General features: G+C 48.2%; 1 protein-coding gene and 1 pseudogene across 1 annotated transcript; one reads left to right on the forward strand and one right to left on the reverse strand.

The window, feature by feature from the left end:
- The first annotated feature begins 396 nt into the window (after nucleotides 1-396).
- On the forward strand, nucleotides 397-12,772 carry LOC132533772 (NADP-dependent malic enzyme, mitochondrial-like; annotated as a pseudogene).
- A 6,285-nt stretch (nucleotides 12,773-19,057) lies between these two features.
- Nucleotides 19,058-22,971, reverse strand: LOC132533991 (coiled-coil domain-containing protein 81-like). Its single transcript, XM_060177416.1, has 5 exons — nucleotides 22,868-22,971; nucleotides 21,951-22,044; nucleotides 21,516-21,659; nucleotides 20,866-20,970; nucleotides 19,058-19,990 (listed from the first exon to the last, which is right to left on the reverse strand). Exons 3-5 carry the CDS (start codon nucleotides 21,639-21,641, stop codon nucleotides 19,814-19,816), a joined length of 408 nt encoding a protein of 135 aa, XP_060033399.1. The 5' UTR covers nucleotides 21,642-21,659; nucleotides 21,951-22,044; nucleotides 22,868-22,971; the 3' UTR covers nucleotides 19,058-19,813.
- Nucleotides 22,972-23,504: the final 533 nt, after the last annotated feature.

Genomic DNA, 23,504 nt, shown 5'->3' on the forward strand with positions numbered 1-23,504 from the left:
ATGTGGCTTCCTAAATGATAACCTCTAGACAGGCCTGAGGACAGAGCCTGGTGATTAGCATGCCTGGCCTCTGGCGCCCTCTGGTGACTGTGGCTGTGTCTCCCATAGTGGGCTGTTCATCACCATTCATGACAAGGGCCACATTGCCACCATGCTCAACTTCTGCCTGAGGATGACATTAAGGTAGGGTTCTTCTCTTCTGTGCTGTTACTTTGTGGTGCACTGGGTCCTCTCAGCCTGGACCAGAAAGAAAGCCACCGCAGCACCAAGGGAAGAGTCATCCTATCTTAGCTAAGACAGGCTCACACACCTGATAGGCCTGACAGAGTTAGAGTGGGCCAGAGAAAGGCTTCCAGGGATAGTGGGGGCTGAGGGTTTGAACCCATATCCTGGTGCATGGTAACCTTGGTTTTTCTGAAGGATGATGACAGATGGGTTCCCTCCACTGAGCCTGCAGAAACCACAAATCCTCAGAGGGGAGTCAAGGGGTCAGAGTCCTACGCTGGCTCAAGTAGGCTGGCATCCAGAGGAGGACCACTGCAGAAGCATTCCCCCTGTCTTGCAGGTGTCGTGGTGACAGATGGGGAACGCATCCTTGGCCTGGGGCACCTGGGCTGCTATGGCATGTGCATCCCTGTGGGAAAGCTGGCACTATACACAGCATGTGGGGGCATCAACTTACACCAGTGCCTGCCTGTGATGCTGGATGTGAGCACCAACAACCAGGTAATGCCCCCAACCTGAGTCACAAGGGCAGGGATGCTTCTGCCTCAGGGCACCTCCTCTGCACAGGCCACATCGGAGAAGGAGAGAGAGAGACAGAGCGAGAGAGAGATGCCAGGCCAGGCAACATATGTGTCCAGCAGAGAAGTAGTTACAGAAGCCAGAACTCCTTTGTTGCCCCAAAAAGAATTTTGGTTCTTACTCCCAGAGGGGGAAAATGTTAGGGGAAGATGACCTGAATTCCACTGGGACCTGAAATGTTTGTCACCAAGTATCTTTATTTCTATACCATCACTGAGAGGGAAGAGAATCTCAAAAACCAGAGGAAGTCAGGTACTTTTTTGCTTATCTTGGAGAAAAGGGGAAAAAGGGAGGACATTTGGAAGAAGTAATAGGTGTAGGTGTGACTTAGAAAGGAAGTGAATAAATAATTAAAATGAATAAAAATGGGCAAAAATATAACTACATACACACCTATATATAGACACAGAGAGAGAGAGAGAGAGAGAGAGAGAGGAAAATATACTCAACCGACACCTATGACCTCAGAACTATAGCAATTTCTGCTGGAGAGGGATGGAAACACAGAACTCTGATGGTAGGGGTAGTATGGTATTAGACCCCTATTATCCTATGATTTTGCAGCACACTATTAAGTCACTAATAAAACATCAAATTAAAAGGAACCAGGAAAAGAAGCCAGACCAAGTAGGACAAGGGCCTGGCCCAGGTGTGAGCCCCCACACCACACAGGGATGCTTGGCACCAGGGGAAATTCAGGTGCTGTGATGACTTTACTCATTCTTCACCACCTCCTCCTTTTCCTTTCTCTCTCTCTCTCTCTCTCTCTCTCTCTCTCTCTCTCTCTCTCTCTCTGTTTCTGAAAAATGTGGTCCTGGGCAATGAAATTACCCATGCCTTAGTCCTGGTTCCAAAAAGCTAAAGTCATGGAGAACATGAAGAGAAGTGGTGAAAGTAGAATAGTGGTTCCCATTCTAGACTCTTTTCTTCAGTCTTTTTTCCACCAAAGCCATCCTTAAGGCCTAAGATGCCTTTTCCCAGCCACCAGAATTCAGCTGTTCTCAAGGTCATGTGTATTCTGAGTTCCCTCCCAAGTTACCTTTTGTCCTACTGTGTCATTGCTTTGTTTGTTTGCTTGTGTCTGTCTGTCTGTTTGTTTGTTTTGCCAGGGCACCAATCAGCTCTGGCTTATTGTTGGTGCTAAGGATTGAACCTGTGACCTTGGAGCCTCAAGCATGGTTTTTTTTTAGTATTACCATTAAGCTGTATCCTTTGCCTCCCTGCTGAAAGGTGTCATTTGATCAGATGCTGGGTGTATCCAGAGTTCCATAAAGAAATTCCCTCCCACAACTGGTTTCTCATCTCCTGGCAAATAGAAACCCAGTTCTAGCACTGAGTATCTACGGATCAGTGTTTGTGTTCCATCCTGATTATCTTCTTAGGATAAATTCTTAGAAACATAAGGCTGGGGGGATAGCACAGGGATTCTACACAAATACTTTCCTGCCTGAGGCTCTGAGGTCACAGGTTCAACCCCCAATCACACCATAAACAAGAGCTAAGCAATGTTGGAGGGGAGGGAGAAAGAGAGAAAGGAAGGAAGGAAGAAAGACAGAGAGAGAGAGAGAGAGAGAGAGAGAGAGAGAGAGAGAGAGAGTGAAGGAAGGAAGAAATAAAAGGAGAAAGGAAAAGATGGTCCTGCAGGTGTGAATGGGAGGGAAAAGTTAGGAGCTATGCTCCAGTGTCTCTCTTCTGTCTGTCTGTCTCTACCTCTGAACAAGTAACTAAAAGAAAAACAGTTGGGGAGAGAGGCAGGCAGTGGTGCACCTGGTTTAGCACACACTGCAGTGTGCAAGGATCTTGGTTCAAACCCCTGGTCCCCACCTGCAGGGTAAAACTTCACATGAACTGAAATAAAGCTGCATGTGTGTCTCTGTCTCTTTCCTTCTCTATCTCCCTCTCCTCTCTCAATTTTTGTATCTATCCAGCAATAAATAAATAAAATAAAGTTATAACTTACAAAAAGGAAGAAAAACAAGTGACTGCCAGAACCAGCGGTTTTGTTGTGCAGGCACCAAGCTCCAGGACCAACCCTGTGTCAAAATTTAAACAAAGAAACAATTAACTGAGCTGACCTCACCTCTGAATTCAGAGACAGTAAGGGCCATCAGTGGTGAGTGTGTGTGGGGTGTGGGCTTGGGTGGTTCCTGAGGCACATAGGGGAGGGAACCCAGCATCTAAAGTCCAAAGAGGGAAACCTCCAGGCCCGAGCTGTTCTGACTGGAGGCAGGCTTCAGGATGTTATGAGTGGAGGGGAAATGTGTCCTTCCCACAAAAGGTTCTAGCATTCAGGATGCCTCACCCCTACCTGGGGCCAGGTTGAGTGAGTGAGCAGGTCCTGTGGATACTGGCTGTGAGATTAATGAGGGGACATCTCCTCCCTGGAATGAGGGTGCCCTCACTCTGTGGAGAACTGCCCAGGGGAAGCCCAGCTAAGGCCAGTGAGTTTCTTGCTCTGTCTTGCCCCAAATCACATCGACCAGCTACACACACACACACACACTTGGAGCCAAAAAGAAAGATCCAGAAAAAGGAGCTGAAAATGTATCTGAAGGGACGAGTATGCTGAGGAGGACACATGAGACTGAGGCTCAAAGGGGCAGGAATGTGGTAGATGTTTGGAGAAGAGCCAGAGGGATGTCATCCAGAAATGCCCAGAGAGGTTGTCCTCTGGCCTAAATAAGCCAGCACCTCCCACAGTGCTCTGGCTTCTCTTGGGGCAGAGCACCCTGACACAGGATGAGGAACTGAATGAACTGTGTGTCTCAGTGGCTCTTCAGGGACTCTTCAAGAAGCTGGGAGTAGCTGCAAGTGCTGGGTTCAAGCCCCAGCACCACGTGAGAGCATCACAACACCAGGGGCACTTTATGCCTGGTGGACCAGTGCTGTTTCTTTCTGTTTCATGCCCCCACCCCAAACAAAAAATAGGGAGCAACAAGGCACTAGGGGGCTTGTCTGGTAGAGTGCACATGTTACGTGGCCAGAGGACCCTGGTTTGAATCCCAGGCCACTGTGTGTGAGCACCTGCAGGGGAGACACTTCCTGTGCAGAGGAGCAGTGCTGTGGAGGTGTCTCCCCTTCACTAGCTCTCTATCCCTTTCAGTATCTCACCCTTTCAACTCATTGCTGGGGTTCAGTGCCTGCACAGCTCCACAGCTCACAGAAGCTTTTTATTTTCTTTCCTCTAGATAAAGGGTGAGTGACAGAGAGATAGAGAGGAGAGACACAGAGAGAAGTGAAACCACAGTGCTGGTCCACTACTTGTGAAGTCCCTCCCCATCCACATTTGCCCACATGTTGTGGCTGAGGTTCAAACCCAGGACCTCTTGCATAGTAGCATATACTCTCACTGACTTCTCCACTCAGATACGGAATCCACTGCCTCATCCAGTTTGAGGACTTGGCCAGTGCCAATGCTTTCCGTCTGCTAAACAAGACTGAGAAAAGTACTGCATGTTCAGTGATGACATCCAAGGTAGGTTCTGCCTTGGGACTGAGTATCTGGGACTGGCTCCCTCACACAGGACCACCTGCTGCCAGCGTGCCACTGTGGCTCCACTGCCTCATGACTCAGGCTTCCCTGTGACCTGGGAGAGAGTGCTGGGGCTTTGCTAAACCACTGCTCCTTGGAGACCATAGCTGCATCCAGGGAGATGAGTATTACATGACTGCATATATCTGTGACTGTACAAGGACGCAGGGTCGAGCCTCTGGACACCATATGGGAGCACCTACAAGAGGGAAGCTTCATGCAATGGAGCAGTGCCATGGTGTCTCTCCTCTTTCTATCTCTCTCACTCTTAATCTATCTCTGTCTCTTGACGTCTATCATACCATATATATATATATATATAATTTAGGCATTGAGCCCTATGAAGAACACTGGTGACCAAAAAAAGGAATGAAACATGTAAAGGGCATTCTAAATAATGCAACCAGCTAGTACAAGCTGGTAGTGAGCTACAGTTTCAGCCTCTCTCCACAGAAGAAGCTAACAAAGACCTGGGGCAGATACAGTAAATGTTTAAAGCACTTAATATATAGGGGTCCTATGGTGGCATGGCTAGTAGATCATACAGGTTATCATGCTCAAGGACCCAAGTTCAAGCCCCCAGTCCTCACTTGCAGCAGGAAGCTTCATGAGTACTGAAGCAGTATGGCAGATGTCCCTCCTCTCTCTCTCTCTCTCAACCATATGTCTGTCATGTCTGCATTTACAGGGAATGACGAACTATGAGTAGTGTGTCCCCTTTCTGGTGGCCTTGAAGACCCCAGGGGTTGGGAGGGGCTTCTAGTAGACACTGATAAGCACGACCTGGATTGGAAGTGCCAAGGAGGATCCAGAGAGGGGTCCTCAACAGTGGGGACTAGAAAGATGTCCCTAGGGCCTGTGACTGCAGATAGAGGACACTCCACAGGGACAGGACTCTCTGGGGAGCATCCATGCTCACTGCCAGTCCAGTGTCTGGGCATGCTGCACCAGATGTTCCTGCCTTTCTCTCTGGTCCCGGCAGAGCTGCCAGCATGCTGAGTCAGAACAGGCCAAGTAAAGCAGTCCGGGGGTTGAGGTTGGGAAGTAGGGGTGGGGGCCTGTGTCCTTCATCCTTGGGTAGACTCACTGCAGAATTTGGGAGGAAATACGTAGCTCTGACTCTGGGGACTACTGCTGGTCTGTCTGGGACCAGGAATGTCCCAGAAGACACCAAAAAGGGGGTGATGATAGGAGAGTCCTTGCTGGAGTCCAGTAACTCTGCACTAGGCTGGGGAGAGGGAAGCCCACCTGGTCTTCCCTGGTTTCTCCCTGGTCCCTGTATCTATAGGGGTAGATGGGGGAGGGCACATCAGGTCCCATCACCTTTATGCCTCCCAGTGGCCACTTGTGGCTTCCATTAAGTGACCCAACTCAGCCTCACTGTGACACGGGGCTGACAATGGGCCCACAGGGACAGCTGGCCAGTCACTATGGCTAGCTTCCAACAAGCCCACCTTCTACAATAAATGGTTCAACTGGAGGCCACATTGGCTCCCTATTCAGCCCTCATTCCCTAGTTGATCTGAAGGGTCTGTCAGGTGACCAAGAATCTGGGAATTAGCATCCTGAAAGGACATTGCAGTGGTTTTGCAAAAGGGTTTTCACTCCTGAGCCTCTGAAGTACAGGTACAATCCCAGCAGAACCATAAGTTTGAACTGAGCAGTGCTTTGTTTAAAAAATAAATGGATAAATAATGAAATCCCTCTTGAATATACATATTTGAAATACACACATACAGATATATGAAGTACTGGGGCCTGGGTGGTGGTGCACCTGGTTAAGGGCTTTATTATCATGCGCAAGGACCCAAGTTCAAGTCCTCAATCTGTCGCTACCTGCAAGGGGAAAGCTTCGTAGGTGGTGAAGCAGTGCTGGAGGTTCTCTCTACCTCCCCCCTCTCAGTTTCTCTCTGCTCTATCAGATAAAATAAATAATGTAAATAAATAAATAAATGTTAGCAAGAAAGATAAACTACATATATATGAAATACATATACATATTTGAAAGAAACATGGTTAAGGTGGGAGGCTTTGAAGGAGACAGGAACAACAGCTCATTCAGATAGTGCACTCCTTTTTCCTGTGCACAACTCAGGTTTGAGCCCAGCCCCCACACACTGGAGGTGCTATGGTCTCTCTCTCTCTCTCTCTCTCTCTCTCTCTCTTTGTCACCAGGGTTATCACTGGGGTTCAGTGTCTGCCTGACTCCACTACTCCCAATGACCATTTTTTTCCTTGAGATGGAGAATGAAAGACTTCAAGGGAAGGAGAGATACCACAGTACTGTTCCACCACTTGAGAAGCCCCCACCCCTCTGCAGAAGCTCCCTTAGGGTGGCTGGGGGACTTGAACCCAGGACCTTATATATGGTAATGTGTACACTCTACAGGGTGAGCCAACTTCTGATCCCCCCTTTCTAAGTCCTTAATATGTCACCCAAGAGCCACCCCCAACCCCCATGAAAGTCAATGTTGGAGAAAAAAACAAACCTTCTGTTGTAGAGCTCAAGACTTGTTGTTCAGCCTTTGAGGTTCTGGGCTGAACTGTGTGTTGTGGGGGGAGTAACTTTTTCCTCCAAAGGCACCCCAGGGAGAACACCCAAAGCCAGCTAGGCAGCCAAGGGGTTGGGGGGCTCAGGAAGCCACATACACTGCTGGATATAGAGAGTACCAATGGTCAAAGGTCAAGGTGCTGCTCAGAAGTCTAGGAAAATTATATTTGGTGACCTGGGGGAGCAAATTGCCTGTCAGTAGAGCAGAGAGCACCTTGGCAGTGGATACTGTCAGGGTTATTCAGATTCCAGCCACCAGAGAGAACATTCCACTCCCAGCACCAAGGCCCTGCCTTGGGGCTGTTCTGCTGATGGTCTTTGAGCCATCTGCTGGTCAGAGCACAATCCCTCCTCCAAGAGGCAGAAGGCTGTGCTGAAATAGGTTCCCAGGCTGAGGAAACCCTGGAATTCTTCTAGGGAAGATTTACAGGCGCTCAAAAAATCATCAAGTTGGCAGAAACACATCTTTAGACTCCAAGAGATCAACATTAAAGAGGGCTCTGGGGAAATACCTATCCAAAAAAGGGGACCAGAGACTTCTTTGCTGGATTTCGAGGGCCTATTGTCATTCGGGGAAAGATATCTATCTTTTGTGTCATAAGATCTGTGAGTTCAGATTTGTGACTCGCTGACTTGGCTTTGGAAGTTTCTTTGAGTTGAGTATGATTTCATCAGCCCAAGAGACCTACTCCTACTAGGTCCCCAGACAATCTAAATGCTCTGCAAACCAAGCTGTAAATTCATGTTCGAATCTTTTCTCCCCTGTCTGCAGTAGTGTAAGGCCCTGGTGATCCACTGGGATAAAAATGTAGGCCAAAGACTGTGCTTGAGTCCCCACACAGCAAATCAATATAAAGGGCTGGTGTGTGTGTTTGGGGGGCGGGGTTTATTGGGAGAAAGAAAATCAGCATCCCCTGACCCTGATTTCCTACCTCTCCCTAAAGAGCCCCTCTTCTCTTCTGGTTCCCATTCACTGGTTTTAATATCCACAAGATTATCATTATTTGATCTGGTCCATTACTATGTTTGCTTCTGAGTGGGAGGGCTACACAGCAGCTTCTGTCTTTACATAACAGACTGTTAATTAGGTCTTCTTCGGTCTCTCTAGGAGCCAGCTGGACACACGGGGCACCCCCCACCCCCACCAAGTAGCTGAGCCCACTCTGCTCTGTCACAGGCACAGCCTCCATGGCAGTGGCTGGGATACTTGGGGCTCTGTGGGTCACCAGAAGCCGGCTCTCTAGCCATGTGTTCGTCTTCCAAGGAAGCGGGGAGGAGTCGGGGTTGTAGGTGCTGCCAGGAAATGGAGAATCCTAGAGGCAGCCTGGCACGATGCCTCATCTGGACACTGCGCTCCTTTGCCATGTGCACGGGCACTGCATTGGAGGAACATCCAGACCTATGGGCTTTTAGCACCCTCTCTCATTTGAGGATCCTTGCGTCTCCCAGGTGTGGAGGGAGGAGGGCTGGCTGCTGCCTCCCTGGGTCTGAGCCTGTCCTGTATGGCACCCCCAGGCTGCCCTGGGCATCACTCACCTCCTGGTCATGGCCCTGGAGCAGGAAGGCATCCCTGCGGCTGAGGCCACCAAGAAGATCTGGATGGTGGACTCCAGGGGACTCATTGTCAAGGTGGGTTGGCCTGGGGGCAAGACATGGGGTATCTTACAGTAGCTGGAGATGGGGTGCTCACCTGTGAGGAGGCAAGTCTGGCAGGCAGGAGAGAGAGGAGGAGGATGAGGGCAGGGCCTGCTCTTTATTTGGATTGATGGATTGATTGATTTTGCCACCAGGGTTACCACTGGGGCTCGGTGCCTACACTGCTTCATTAGTCTTGGCTGCCTTTTTTATGTAGAGAGGAAGAGATAGAGAGAAATAGAAAGGGGAAAAGGAGAGAGAAAGATAATTACCCTGCAGCACAGAGTGACCCCACTCAGATGTCACTTAGAGCCTGAACTCAAGTCCCAGATTCCACTAGCTTAGAAAACTGGGGAGAGGGACCCACGAGACTGTTCAAAGGTCAGAGATGAAAATGTAAAAACTGGGGCTAGGAGGTGGCACACCTGGTAGAGCACAAAGGTTCCCATTTGTGAGAACCTGAGTTCAAGGTTTCAAGTGCCTGATCCTGACCTTCAAAGGAAAAGTTTCCCAAATTATAGAACAGGCTGAAGATGTCTCTCCTTACTCCCTTTCTGTCACTCTCTGTCTCCATGAAAGAAAGGGAGAAAAAAGAAAAGAAAAGGAGGAGGGAGGAGGAAGGTAAGAAAGGAACAAGGAAATAGTGACCACCAAGAGTAGTGGAGTTATGTAAGCACTGAGCCTGGGCAATAACACTACTGGCAATAATAATAATACTAAAGTATAAGTACCATGGACACCTGCATCTGAGAGCCATATATTTCAGTGGGCAGGGTGTATGCCTTGCCATGCACTTGAATCACATTCAAACCCTAGCACCACATGGGAGGGTGTCATTACTGGGAGAAGCTCTGATGCTGTGATGGCTACCCTTGTGTGTGTGTGTGTGTGTGTGTGTGTGTGTGTGTCTCTCTCTCTCTCTCTCTCTCTCTCTCTCTCTCTCTCTATTTCTCTCTCTCAGAAAGAAGTACAGAGTGCTCTCTGTGGCTCAAATGCAGCAACTCTCCCCAGGTTCCTCACAGCTACACCCTTTCTTTCTGTCTTTGCAGGGGAGGAGCCATCTGAGCCCTGAAAAAGAGACTTTTGCCCAGGACCATGCTGAGATGGGCTCCTTGGAGGAGGTGGTGCAGCAAGTGAAGCCCACAACCATCATAGGTAGGAGGGTCGGCCAGGCTCGGAGGTATTGAGACTCCATGCTGGCAAAGCTCTTTGCTCAGGCCACGTTTTTTGTTGAGCAGCTACTGGGTAAAAGTCTTGGGACTATGGGGACAGCAGGGGCCCTCCTGGCAGAGTGCACACGTGACCAGACTTAAAGGCCTGAGTTCAAGTCCCATGTCACCAAAGGGAGCAGCAGCAGGAGGGGAGATTCCCAAAGTTGGAGTTATTCTGCAATGTCCCCCTTATCTCTGTGTTTCTCTTTGGAGGAAATAGGGGAAAGGGGCCACTGGTGGAGGTGTGCAGACACAGAGTCCCAACAAGAACCCTGATGGCAAAAAATAGAATAAAATAAAATAAAATATCGTAGTATTGTAGGATTGGACTGAGAAGAGAGAGTTTGTGTCAATCACCTGATTATGCTTAGTGAAATAAGTAAGATAAAAGATATCTATCAGATGCTTTCCCTCAGGGACATGGCCTCCTTCCATGAGCGCTCCATAATTTTCGCACTGAGCAACCCCACCAGCAGGGCCGAGTGCACAGCTGAGCAGTGCTACTGCAACATCCAGGTCAGAAGGCCCTTACCAGGCGGGCAGATGAGCCCTCCAGGGGAAGATGACCTGGGGCCTGGGAGCCTGGAGGAGGCATGGACATGACCCAAGAGCTGTGGGGCTGGCAGGCAAGTGGGTGGGTATCCAAGTGGACAGGTGAATGGTCAGGCAGGTGGGCAGCTGGAGGGCAGGTAGGTGGGCAGGCTGAAATAGGCAGGCTCTGGGACCTAGAGCCTGCATAATCACTTCCAGTTCCATCCATGTTGCCCCAAAGATCACAATGTCAAGTTTTTTTGGACGCAGAGTAGTATTCCATGGAATATATATCCTGGTACTTACTCAGCTTATCATTACATTTAGGCTGCTTCCACTCTTAGAAGACTCTGATGTGCTTCATGGATTCTTTCTGGACAACTCTGGGCATTCATAAGAACAGCTATATTTGACTAAATATTTATTTTGATGAGGGGAGAGAGAGAGAGGGAGAGAGAGACTGCTGAGCTCTGGCACATGCAAGGCGTACCCTCGGGCTTGGGGGACCTGTACTCAACTGCTGGTGTCTCCCTGTTGTAGTGAGTGAAGCTGAGTGTTTCTGAGAGTTTAGTCAGTGCCAACCTCCCCCCACCCCCCACCAAGCCAAGGCTCAGACTTTGGCTTTGTTCTGGAAATGGCCAAACTCAACTTCTTTCTCTCTTCCCATTCCCTACTCCCCTCCCCAAGAGCACCCCACCCCACCCCCCCAGCAAAATGTCCAGGAGGTGTCAGAGCAGCACCTGTCACAGGGGAGACAGTACCCGCCCCTCAGCTCCATCAGAGATGTGTCTCTGAGAATCGCCATCAAGATGAGGACATCTGCCCTGTGACACTGGCAGGGAGGCAAGTGGCCTTCTCTGTGGCTTGCGGAGAGGAGGGGAGAATGGTGCAGAGGAAGCTGGAACTGTGCTACCTGGGCTGTCCCCTCCTTGCTTCCTGTCAGCCATGCTCTCACCCAGTGCTCCCACATATGTTTGTGCACACACAGGTATGGAAAGACATAGCTGCACATGTGTGTACATGTGCATCTTATGCATGCACATATGTGTTAATGTACATGTGTATACACAGAAGACTGTATGGAACCAGAAATGGAACCTGAGAGCCCAGGCCATAAGCGTAAATCAGAGTGGCCAGGTGGTAGCTCACCTCGTAGAGAGCACAGGTTACCTAGGTTCAAGCCACGATCCCCATCTGCAAGGGCATCTTCATAAGCAGTGGAGCAGTGCTGCAGGTGGCTCCAATTCTGTCTCTCCCTCTAATTCTGTCTCTCACTTCTATCTCTCACTATCTCTGTCTCATTAAAAAATAATAACCACAGGGAAGAGTGGATCCATGCAGGCACTGAACCCCAGAAATGCCCCTGGTGGAAAAAACAAATGTGGAGCAGTGAAGTTATCTTTGATGATTCCAGGAATGCTGAGGACATTATTATATTGTTATTTATATTAATATACATATACATATATACCTTACATCTTTTTTGTTGATTAAACCAATTTTTTACTGTTATGTTGGCTGGATAGTGGTTTACAGGACAGTTGTTGACACATGGGTGCAATCTCTCACCTGCAGAACACTCTCAATCTTAACTTAGGTCCTTCTGTTCCATCATGCAACAGAAATCCTCCCTTCAAGCTCCCCCACGGCCATTTTCCCACAACCTTCCCCAAAGTCCTTTGCTGTTTTTGTGCAATACATGAAACTCAGTTCAATTTTACTTGTTTTCCCTTGCTGTCCTTGACTGTTAAGATCTGCCTGTGAGTGAGATCATCCAGTATTCATCCTTCTCTTTGGGGCTGATCTTATTTCACATGATTCTTTCAAGTTCCATCCACAATGAGGAAAAGGAGATGACCTTGTCATTTTTCACAGCTGATCAGTGTTCCACCAGTGCTCCACTTTCTTAGCGACTCATCTGTCATTGGGCATCTGGTTGCTTCGAAACTTGGGTTGATACAAATAGTGCTTCTATGAATATACCTGAAGTATTTATTTCCCCAATCATTTTTAATATTTGCAATATTTGTTGGATAGAATCAGAAATTGAAAGGGAAGAGGGAGATAGAGACAGAGAGATGCCTGCAGTACTGCTCAATCACTTGTGCAGCGTCCCTCCTGCAGATGGGGACTGGGAGCCTGAGCCCTTGTCACTGGGCATTGTATCAAATGTGCTCAATCAGATGTGTGATTACCTGGCCCCAATTATTATTTGTGTTTTTTCATTTCCTAGAATTGAGGAGCTTCATAGTATATAGTCCTCCTAACTGTCCCTGCTCCCCTAGCTGGTGCCCTCCTTAGGGGCACACTAACGGCCGTTCATCACCCACCCCGACCATCTCACAGGTCCTCACATATGCCTACAAGCACAACCTGGCCACTTACTGCCCGGAACCCTTGGACAAGGAGGTGTTTGTTTTCTCCCTGGTCTACACTCCTGACTACGACTCCTTCTCACTGGACAGCTGCACCTGGCCTAGGGAAGCCATGAGTGTGCAGATGGTCTGATGCCATTTCTGCAGGGCTGGGGGCAGGGACAAGAGAGGGACACCCACAATACAGATGACCTCTGATGGCTGTCCTTGTCACTGTCTATCCCTAAACTCTCTGCTCAAGAGCAGAAGCCCAGGGACATCTTGTCCCACAGGCCCTAAGTGCCCATCTTTTTAGAACCTCCCTCCACATCTGGCTTAAGGATTTCTCCAGACTTTCTGTTGCCAGCTCTGAACCTAAGCTTGTGAGAAATCTAAAAGCCCCACCTGGAACTCAGCCCTGACAGTGCCCATAGCTGCTGGTGGGGACAGAAGTGTGCCATGTGGGGAGTCACTTGGACGGGAGGAGAGTGGTTCAGGACATGCAGCTGAGAAGTGAGAGAGCAGAGTGGTGGAGCAGTAACTAAAATACACGAGTCACAAGCATGAGATCCTGACTTCAATCCTTGACATCGAGTGTGCCAGTGATGATACTGCATGACACAGGAAGCAGACACTCAGGAAACCCCTGCTGCCTGCTCTGCCTAGAGCCACACTGCCATCTTTCAGCCACAACAGGCCCCTTTCGTGCAGGTCTTAGTCTCTCCATATCTCCCAGTGTGCTGACACTCAGTGTAGTGTCCCCAAAGCATAGCTCTGTCCCATGACTCCTGGATTCGGGCTAAAGATTCATGGGGGTTGGGGGTTGTTCCAGAAATTCATTCCTTCAGAAAAGTCCAGGCTTAGGGAGGCATGATCAGATTCACAAGCAACTTTTCTGGAGGAGAGAGGCAGAAAATAGCTCTTCATACTAAGGCCCTGGGTTCGAGCCCCTGTACCACATGAGAGTACCATGAATGGTAAAAGGGGTGGGGAGCTTCATGGTCAGGGGACCGGTGCTAGGGTAACTTTAGTCTCTCTCCCCCTCTGGACACAGTGGAACATTTAAAGCCAGGAGGCCTCTGAGCAATGGAATTACACAAGCACAGGGCCTTGGGTTCCTTACCATTAGCTACAGAAAGTTGTTACATGCAGGGACCCAGGAGGGAGCTGTGATAAAGCCTTGATGCAGGAGGCCCTGAGTTGGAGACCTACCATTACATGGGAGCACCCTGGATAAAGGCCAGTGGAAGGCTGGCAGAAAAGCTTCCCTGAACAGACCCTGCTTGGCCCTACACTCAACCCTGCTAGAGCCCAACCCCCACCACACTGGAGGAAGCTGCCCTACTGGGGTCTTTCCTGCTCTCCCTCTGTCTGAAAGAATTCCCTGGAGGGCTGAAGCCTTGGATTGGGCTCCATGGATGGTGGGACAGTAGTTTGATCTTGTCTTCTCTCTAAAACATACAGACTTACAGGTTGTCCGAGGAAGGTAGCTCAGTCACAATGAGCAGGCATGAGGCCCCTGGATTCCACCTCGAACAAGGCACCACATTAGACAAAGAACTATGGACTGGAAAAATAGCTCACTAAAACAGTGTGCTGCTTTGTCATGTGCATGACCCTGGTTCAAACCTGGCACCCACAGAATTGAGGGAAATTCAGTGCTGCTTCTGTCTCTCAAAAAGTCAGCCCATAGTGGTTAAGTCTTGATGAGAAAAAAAAAAAAAGATTAAGAGCAAGCAGGCACATAGAAATGCTTTATTATTTTAACATAAATTCCAAGAGGAGGTTGTGCTTTTTTAGAAAAGGACGGGGGTGACACACAAGGAGGGTACATGCACAAGCAGGAATACACCCCAGGCGAGGTGAGGCTGGGTGCCTCTTCCCCAGCTTCTTTGGCAGATGCTCTGGGGAGCATGGACTGGGTGCCAAGGGCATGAGAATAAAGACAGCACTGCATAGCTAGGGGGTAAAGCTGGGGTCCCCTCCCCAGCTGCCCTGGAATTGAGTGATATGGGGTCAAGGGTGAGCCTAGAGGACAGGAGGCTGCACTGGTGGACAAGAAGGGTTGGCTTGGACTGAAGGGAACTGGTGGAGTGGGGGGAAGGAGGTTGGTGGAGTGAGGTGGAATGGAGAAGGTTGGAGTGGGAGGAGAGAGGTGGTTGGGAAGGGAGTGGGTTTGGGGAGTGGTAGACTGGGGGAGAGTGAGGGGAATGGGGGGTGAAGTGGGGAGGGGTGGGTTGGGGGAGGGGTAAAGTGGGGGAGAGGGAATGGAATGGGAGAGGTTTGGAGTGGAGAGGGAGGGGTAATGGGGAGGGGGTAGGTTCAGGGAGGAGTAGAGTGGGAGGTGTGGGATTTGAGGGGGGGAGGGGTGGGATGGGGATGGGCTGGAATAGAGGAATGGGGAGGGTTGGGCAAGGGGTTTAGACTGGGAGATAGGGAAGTTTAGTGGGAGGGATGAGAGTGGTCTGGTGCAGGCTGGAGGTTGAGGTCAGATGCATAGTCCAGAGTTAGGCTGGGAGCACTCTCACCAGCTGTCCTGAAATCAGGGCTGTGAGGGAAAGGGATGTGGGGGCGGGCGGGTGTGAGGGCAGCGCACCACAGCTCAGGTGAGGCTGGGTGCCTTCACCCCTGCCACCTTGGCAGCAGGTGCTGTGAGGTTGAGGCTAGATTGATGTTGGTGGTGTGGGTGGAGGACAGCACTACACCCTAGGTTGAGGCTACATAACTCCTCCCCACAGCTGTCACATTATGCTCTGGGGTGCAGGTGGACTAGGGGGAGGCTGGGGGTGATCAGGCACACATGGATTCACAAAAGGTGGGAGGACAGACACAATCTCCTCCGCAAGCTCCCAGATGGCATCCTGCTGGAGTCCCAAGACAACTGAGAGGCGAGGATCGGACTCTGGCATCACAGGAGCATGCGATACCCTGGCAAGTGTTTGTTATAAGGCCAGAAGTGGGTCTTGCCCTTGTTGGACGGGTCTCGCTGACACTGTCTGCAGTGTTTGTAGTCATTACACTGATCCAAAATAAATAGTTTGTCTGGGGCCCTGCAGGGGAGGAAGCACAAGTAATAGTGAGAGGCCTTCCTCAAAGCTGTGAAAAGGAGACAAGGACAGTGACCCCCCCCCCAACTACCTGTTCCCCTTGCCCCCAGCCTGCCCTTCTCCTCTCACTCACTGCCACAAATGACGGCCCTACATGGGAGAGGGGGAGGAAACACCTTCCACTAAAATCAAAGCATCTTCTCTAGAACAGATTGTATCCCAGTGGGAAAGCTAGCATGGCAGTTGTGCAAAAGACTTGCATGTCTGAGGCTCTGAGGTCCCAGGTTCAATCCTCTGTATCATCATTAGCCAGAGTGAAGGAGGAGTAGAGAGAGGAAGAAGAGTAGGAGGAGAGGAAGGAGGAGGAGGAGTTATCCATGGGTCACCTAGGATAACAAGTCGCTAATTGGTCATTTAGAATACTTGGGGGTAGGGAGATAACATAGTGGTCTGCAAGTGACTTTCACTTCCTTTTAAGTTTCAGTTTAATTCCCAGCTCCACTATAAGCCTGACCAAAGGTCCAGGAAAAAAAAGTTTGGCATATTGAGGCTTTGCTAATATCTGAAGGGATAGGCTCCATCTGATTCTGCAGGTTTTTCACATTCTCAGTCAGGCACATGTTAACTTTCCCCATTGGCAGATGAAAATAAGACAAAAGATCATCAGACTTTCCCAGGCTAGCTGTCAACCTCCATGGCCCTAGGCTCTGCTCCTGGGTGGTGAGTAGAGAGAGACAGGGCTGAGGAGAGGGGACAGGCACCCTCTGGGAGGATGGTCTTGTTTCCTGTTTCCTGCTGGGTGTCTCACTTAGTATAGCACCCATTACCCATGACTCCATTCCTAACTGACTGCCCATTTACCCATGATTCTTCAGCTCTGCTCTTAACACTCCATAAGCCTGGGTTGGAAAATAACTCACTGCTTGAAACTTGTTATTTCCAAAGAGAAATGCCCCACACTCTGTTCCCCACCGTCCACAAAAGGAAAACAAAGGTCCCTTGAGTAGAGGCAGAGGAAAACACAGTTGGTAGACATTTAGCAGGCAGCACAGCTGTCCCCACACTAAACCCATACTTCTGTCCTCCATGGAGTTCCCTTGGCAATCCCCACTCATTTTCATGAAGCTCTATAGACCCACAGATCAGAGGAGAGGAAATGGGGAGAGAAGGCAACTTGCAACCCCAGAAGGCAATTACTTGTCAAAGGCCTTGGCATCTTCATCTCGCTGATGCTTCAGCACAACATCTTTATCCCATTCTTTTCTCAGGTGTTGATTGATGGTGTTCCTTCGATCCTCTTCTGCACATCTTTCTGCTAAATGCCTGGAGGGAAGGCAAGAGTCTGACTCCATCCACTGCCACCATCTCCCGCCTAGTCCTCTCTCCTTTGGATTCAGTGGGAAATCTGGTTTTGCTCTCACTATTTGGAATAAGAGGTAAAGGTGGAGTCCAGATGGTGGGGCACCTAGCTGAAGGCACACATTGTAGTGTGCAAGGACCCACGTTCAAGCCTCAGGTCCCCAACTTCAGGAGGAAAGTGCAACAGGTTTCTCTCTACTTTTCTACCAATCTCAACCCAAAATAAATAATTTTTTTTCAACAAAAAAAAAAAAAAAGAAAAAGAGTCAATAACATGAGCAGATAGAGTGAACCCTAGTTAAGGGGTCCAGAACCGCTTGCTTTCAGCCAAAACCTTGTTTCTGTCAATGAATCCCCACTCAAAAGCTGTTTGTTTCCTTTAACTCATCTAAAAACACATCTCTTGGATCTATCCTATGATCCTGCAATTCCTCTCCCTGGGATATATCCTAAGGAACCCAACATACACATCCAAAAAGATCTGTATACACATATGTTCATAGCAGCACAATTTGTAATAGCTACCAGCAACCCAGGTGTCCAACAGATGAGTGGCTGAGCAAGTTGTGGTCTATATACACTATGGAATACTACTCAGTGATAAAAATGGTGACTTCACCATTTTCAGCCCATCTTGGATGGAGTGTGAAGAAATTAGGTTAAATGAAATAAGTCAGAAACAGGATGAGTATGGGATGATCTCACTCCTAGGCAGAAGTTGAAAAACAAGATCAGAAGAGAAAACACAAGTAGAACCAGAACTGCAGTTGCTGTATTGCACCAAAGTAAAAGACTCTGTGGTGCAGTGGGGGGAGAGTCCATGTCCAAAAATGATTACAGAGCATCTAGTGCAGTTTGTATTGTTATGTGGAAAACTGAGAAATGTTATGCATGTACAAACTATTGTATTTACTGTTGAATGTAAAACATTAATCCCTGGATATATACTCATCCCATAAGGTGGCTTGTGACATGCAACAGCCTCAGAAGTTGACAGGGGAGTAGAGATGAGAAGCAGGCTGGGGCGAGCTAGGGTCATTCATGACTCTCCACCTGTCCACACATGTTTCTACTAAGGTCGGTGTCAAGGGGTGGGGGAGGAGAGGGAGAGAAAGGAGGAGAGGATTATGGTGGGGAAGGAAGGGCCAGGCCCCTTACTTTTCTTGGTTTTTCTGGAGCATTTCTTTTTCTTGCTGCAGATTTTTTATGTGGCTGAGGATAAGCTGTCTTTTGTGGCCTGCAGCGGCTTCCACCTGCTGCTTCATGTATTCAATATTTCTCTGCCGCTTCTCGGCCTCCAGGGTCTTCTCATTCTGCCCAAAGTTGGTGAAGGTGCCCATGGGCTCATAGATGGGCAGTCTGGAAGGCCTGTGTTTCAGCTGGAACAGAGAGAGCCAGTGTGAAGGCTGCAGCATTGGGGTACACTGACAGACCCACTGTTTATAGGAAGGAGCCAGGGCACCCAAACTCACATGAGGAAACCTGCTAGGTGGGTGGGGGCCCAGTATTCTACCCTCCACACACCTATGTTCAGAGTGCTAGGAAGCAGTGTACAGTTCTCAAAATAGCAACCCGTCCACTTACCTGGTATTCCAGTGCTTTCTTATACATTTCTCTCTGCTCAAATTGATGTTTCTTCAGTTCAGCTTTTTGTTCATCAATCCTGATAATTGGAAGAGGAGGAGGTGAGACCACAGTTTATTCTAATGGAGACCAACATCATCAAAACACACCCAACAAGTTACAGTGGGAATAAGTTCCAAAGAATTAACAGCTGGCACTTCCTTCTGGAAGCCTCCATTACACCTGATTGAGACGGGCCTTGGAGCCTGGTGGTGTCTTATCTGGGAGAGCACACATGCTGCCATGTGTAAAGACCTGAGAGCTCAAGGTCCTCACCTGGAAAGAAGATGCTTCACAAACAGTGAAACAGTGCTGCAGGTGTCTCTCCTGTTCTCTCTCTCTCTCTCTCTCAGTCTATCAAAGAAAGGACTGTCAGGTTTATGGCCATACCACGCTGAACACACCCGATGTCATCTGATCTCAGAATCTAAGCAGGGTCAGACCTGGTTAGTACTTGGATGGGAGAAAGGACTGTCAAAAATAGTGAAGTGTCAGGGCACCAGGCCCCAAATAACCATAGTGGCAAATAAGGAAGGAATGGAGGGAAGGAGGGAGGAAGGGGGAGAGAGAGAGAGAGAGAGAGAGAGAGAGAGAGAGAGAGAGAGAGAGAGAGAGAGAGTCTAGCTTTATGGAGGCAGGAATTACCTCCATTTGGGGGAGTATTTCCCACAGCAGTTTCCTTCACTTCTCTCCTAACCTCCTCCCTGACTCAAATGTTCAGCCTCAAGCCATGTGCAACAAAACACTCTCTTTCCTCAGAAGTGGGAAATGAGAGAAATGTTCATCCCTGTCTGAGCTACAGGAGAATGGCAGGTATGAGTATGTTGAATGCTTTCCATGATGGCCTGAACCCTGCTTCCAGTCTGGGCCCCCACACTCCTGACCTTGGCTCCAGGGCCCCCAAGAGACTGATGATAAACCTACACTGGGAAGGGTCCCTGCCTCAGACTGGCCCCTTCTTCCTCTACTAACACCACTGACCACAAAGCCAAAGGCCATGGTGCTGACTGACAACTGTGCCTGGCCACTAAGGCTGTCCTGACACTAAGCATGGTGGCGATGACGGGCTGCATGGGGATCCTGGTTGGCTGCCTGAGATGTGCTGAAGCACTAGCTGTGCTGCCCAACCCTTCCCCACCGGAGTCTCCCTGCAAGTCCACCAAAACTCACTCTTGTTTGAGTTGCAGCCGTTCTAGCTGCTCCAAGACTTCCTGGCTTTCTTGTTTTTTCTTGGCCAGTTTACTATTGGCATCTATTTGTTTAAGAAGGTTCTTAGTATACTCATTTTTCTTTTCAGTGACAATAGCAGCACTTTCTGGTCGGTTCTCAAAGATGTATGGATTCTAGGATGAAAGAGGAGCAGTTCATTTCTTTGAGCTGAGCAAGAAAGCAACTGATGGGCTAGGAAAATAGCTGGCTTATACAGTGACTGCTTTGTCGTTGGTAAGACCTGGGTTTCAGCCCTGCGCTACCACACTGAAGGAGCCTCAGTGCTGTGGTTGCTTTCTACATCTATCTAAAAGAAAGAAAAGTCATTTTTCAAAGTGCTGATGAAGCAGCTACATGTTGAACTCACCTGCTCCAAGGTGACTCTGAGCAGAACTGACCAGAGGTCACAGGTCTTTTTTTTCTTCCCCATGGTATGTGTATGTATGTATGTATATGTGTGTGATGTGAATATGTGTGTGTGTGTGTGTGTGTGTGTGTGTGTGTGTGTGTGTGTGTGTGTGTGTATGTGAACAATCTAACCCCAGGGCCAAAGGTGTGCAATCATAGGTTCTTCTACTAAGCTCTACCCTAGGCCCAAAGCCCTGCATGGTGAACAAAGGCAATACAGTGGACTATCTATCATGTCCAAGAGTTCTCAGGTTAACTAGATAATGGTGTGAAAAAAGGATGATTTAGGTAGATAAAAAAAGAAGCCAAAGTGACTAAAAACATGAAAATGGTGGTGAAGCATATTCACTACCATCTGTAATGAGGTTTCTCGAAACTTCTGCACCTAAAGCTCACCTGAGGGTCTTACACCTGTGGAGACCTCAGTTCTGGGGGTGTGGGGAGGGGCCCAAGATTCTATGGATTCTATGAGCTCCCACTCAGAAAGTAAGTGTCACTCTTGTAAAGCCCACTGGAATACCTTTAATCTGCCCTCCAGAGGGTGGGTTCAAACATTCCCAGACAGGGTTATATGCAAGTGAGAGGCAGAAACAATTCTTACAGAAAAGTGGCATTTCTGATTCCTCTGTGATTTTATAGCATCTGCGACACCAAGGTTATATGCAGCATTCTTCATGCATTCTTCTTTTTCTGATTTTAGTCTCAACTTTGCAAGGAAAAAGAAAATAAATAAATAAAACCAACAGACACTGAAAATGTCATTCTGTTTCTGTGGCTACTAACCTTTCTCTCTACAAAGACTGTGTTTCAAATGAGTCCAAACTGATTGGGCTTTTCTATGTTTGTTTTGCTCCCTGACAAAATGTTTCCCAGTCAAGACCTTTCTTTTTCAAACCCAAGGCCTGATGGGTCAAGCAAGACAAGCAGAATGGCAGCTGAAAATGGTGGCTATCTATGTTCTTCCCTGCACTCATGCAGCAGAGAAGAGTAAAGGCATTAATCCTCCAAACCCCTCCCCAGTGCATTTATATAAGCTGTGAAGAGATCAAAAATGAGCTTCAGCTCCTAAACATAGTGCACCAAACAAGACTTTAGTCTGTTCCTGGAAACCTGGCCATGACCCAAACTTTATTCTCACATGAAATGCCTGATTTGGCACACTGCCAGGGAGACATGCGCAGGACATCTGCAGTGGCCTTGTCTTGTCTGCTGCCCCCACTGCACCACCTCTCAATCAATGCATAACACTACCTGGTCTTTGAATGCAGTGTCCTTGTTGTTCATTATCTGGTATTGATGTAGAAATTGCTCGTCCTGTTCTTCTTCTTTGTTCTCGACTTTAGAATACAGTGCACTGTTGGCCTTAGTGCGCTGCATACACACGTAACAAAGTTCCTACAATGACACCAAGGGTCTGTTCCTATCTTTTGCTTTCTTATCTTCACACTTCTTCCTGTGCCTCCCCCATGGCTGGATTTCTCCAGTCTCAGGAGTGTGTTTGATAAAAGGACATTTAACAGCGATTGGCATGATGGGTTTGATAGGCTGAGTCCTCGGGTTGCAGGAGTGGCCACAATCCCACTTGATGTGCAGGGTCTATGTTCACTCAGAACCCTTGTTCTCCCAGCCCTGTTTGTGTTCAGTGGCACCCACCCCCATCATTTGCTTGTCTGAGGAGACTGGTACCTGTCCTGCTTTCTCATGATCCCTACAAGTTGTAGTCTCAGAGGTCTTAGGTTCTGTTTTGGTGTTCTTTGATGGACTGGGTGGATGTGGCACACTATAAGAAAACAACAACAGGGAGTCGGGCAGTAGCACAGCGGGTTAAGTGCACATGGCGCAAACAAAAGGAGCGGCCTAAGAATCCCAGTTTGAGTTCCTGGCTCCCCACTTGCAGGGTAGTCGCTTCACAAGAAGTGAAGCAGAACTGCAAGTATCTATCTTTCTCTCCCCTCTCTCTGTCTTCCCCTTCTCTCTCCATCTCTCTATGACCTATCCAACAATAAAGACAACAATAACTACAACAATAAAACAACAATGTCAGAAAAAAGGAATAAATAAATAAATAATTAAAAAACAACAACACAATTTCACATCTAGAGTGAAATTAGAGGCAAATATAGCCAATGGAAGACAGCTGAGTGGTTCTCTTCTGAGCTCTGCATTGTATAGGTTAGTGACCTATGTGTCTGATAACCCTGGATTTCAATCTCAGCATGCTTGTTTACACTTGACTTTTGAGCATTACTGACTGCACTTTCTCAGGCATGGGAGGTACAGTGAACACGCACACACACACACACACACACACACACACACACACACACACCTTCTGCCTGTGGAATTAACATTCTAAAGCAAAGTTAAACAAGGTAAGTGAGGTCTCCAGTGTGTTTGGCACTGCTGACGACCATGCACACCTAGCTTCCCTCTGATAGACTGTGAGCCCTGGACATCCCTGCAGTCCTCACCATGGAGCACAAATGCAGGGACACCATGTGAAGGCATGGATGGAAACATCTAATATCCCTGAATCAAGATAAGACTCAAACTACACTTAGTACAGTGTAATCCCCACACTCCACAAAAGACCAGCATGTTACCTTTTGGTCCCTGTTTTTGTAAAGACAGTCTTATTAGGCTCCACTGAGATAGGCAATATTATGGGAACAATATTTCCAGTTGCTGGAATGGGTTTTTGACTTGGAGGTCTAGGTAGAAAGTTGTCTGCGGAATAAGAGATAGAGTTAAGTTTCCTTTCAGTCGTTTCCTTTGAGGCTTTAATGGTCATAGATACAATGAAGAGAGAAAATTACAATAGGAACATATAACACATTCTTACTCTACACCAACTGTGCTAAGTGCTTAATATAATGCATAATGGGCCAGGGAGATCACATAGTGGTTATGCCAAAGACTTTTTTGTGTCTGATGCTCTGAAATCACAGGTTCAATCCCTGGCAGAGAGACACAGAGACAGATACAGAGAGAGAGAGAAAGGAAGAAAATGAAAGGAAAAGATTGCATAAATAACAACTTAAGATAACAAATAGTATCTCTTTATGAAAGGAACAGTCCTCAAAACATTGTCTGGCAACTTCTAGCTATCTCTAGTAACTTAGAAAAAATAAATAAAACCTTTGTTATTTCTACATATGTTTCAACCAAAGTCACATCAGCTACAGACATGAGAATCCTACTATTTTCTATTAAGCCATATAAGACAGTTGTAAAACTCAT

The sequence above is a fragment of the Erinaceus europaeus genome, chromosome 17 (assembly GCF_950295315.1).
Source record: "Erinaceus europaeus chromosome 17, mEriEur2.1, whole genome shotgun sequence".
Classification (NCBI taxonomy): Eukaryota; Metazoa; Chordata; class Mammalia; order Eulipotyphla; family Erinaceidae; genus Erinaceus; species Erinaceus europaeus.

Bases quoted from the DNA above. Each gene is read 5' to 3' on its own strand.
- LOC132533991 (XM_060177416.1), bottom strand. From the start codon at position 21,641: ATGCAGCGCACTAAGGCCAACAGTGCACTGTATTCTAAAGTCGAGAAC. The intron at 20,971-21,515 runs GTAGTGTTATGC...TTCCTTGCAAAG, and splicing joins ACACTGCATTCAAAGACCAG to TTGAGACTAAAATCAGAAAA. The intron at 19,991-20,865 runs GTAAGAATTGTT...CTTTCATCCTAG, and splicing joins ATCAGAAATGCCACTTTTCT to AATCCATACATCTTTGAGAA.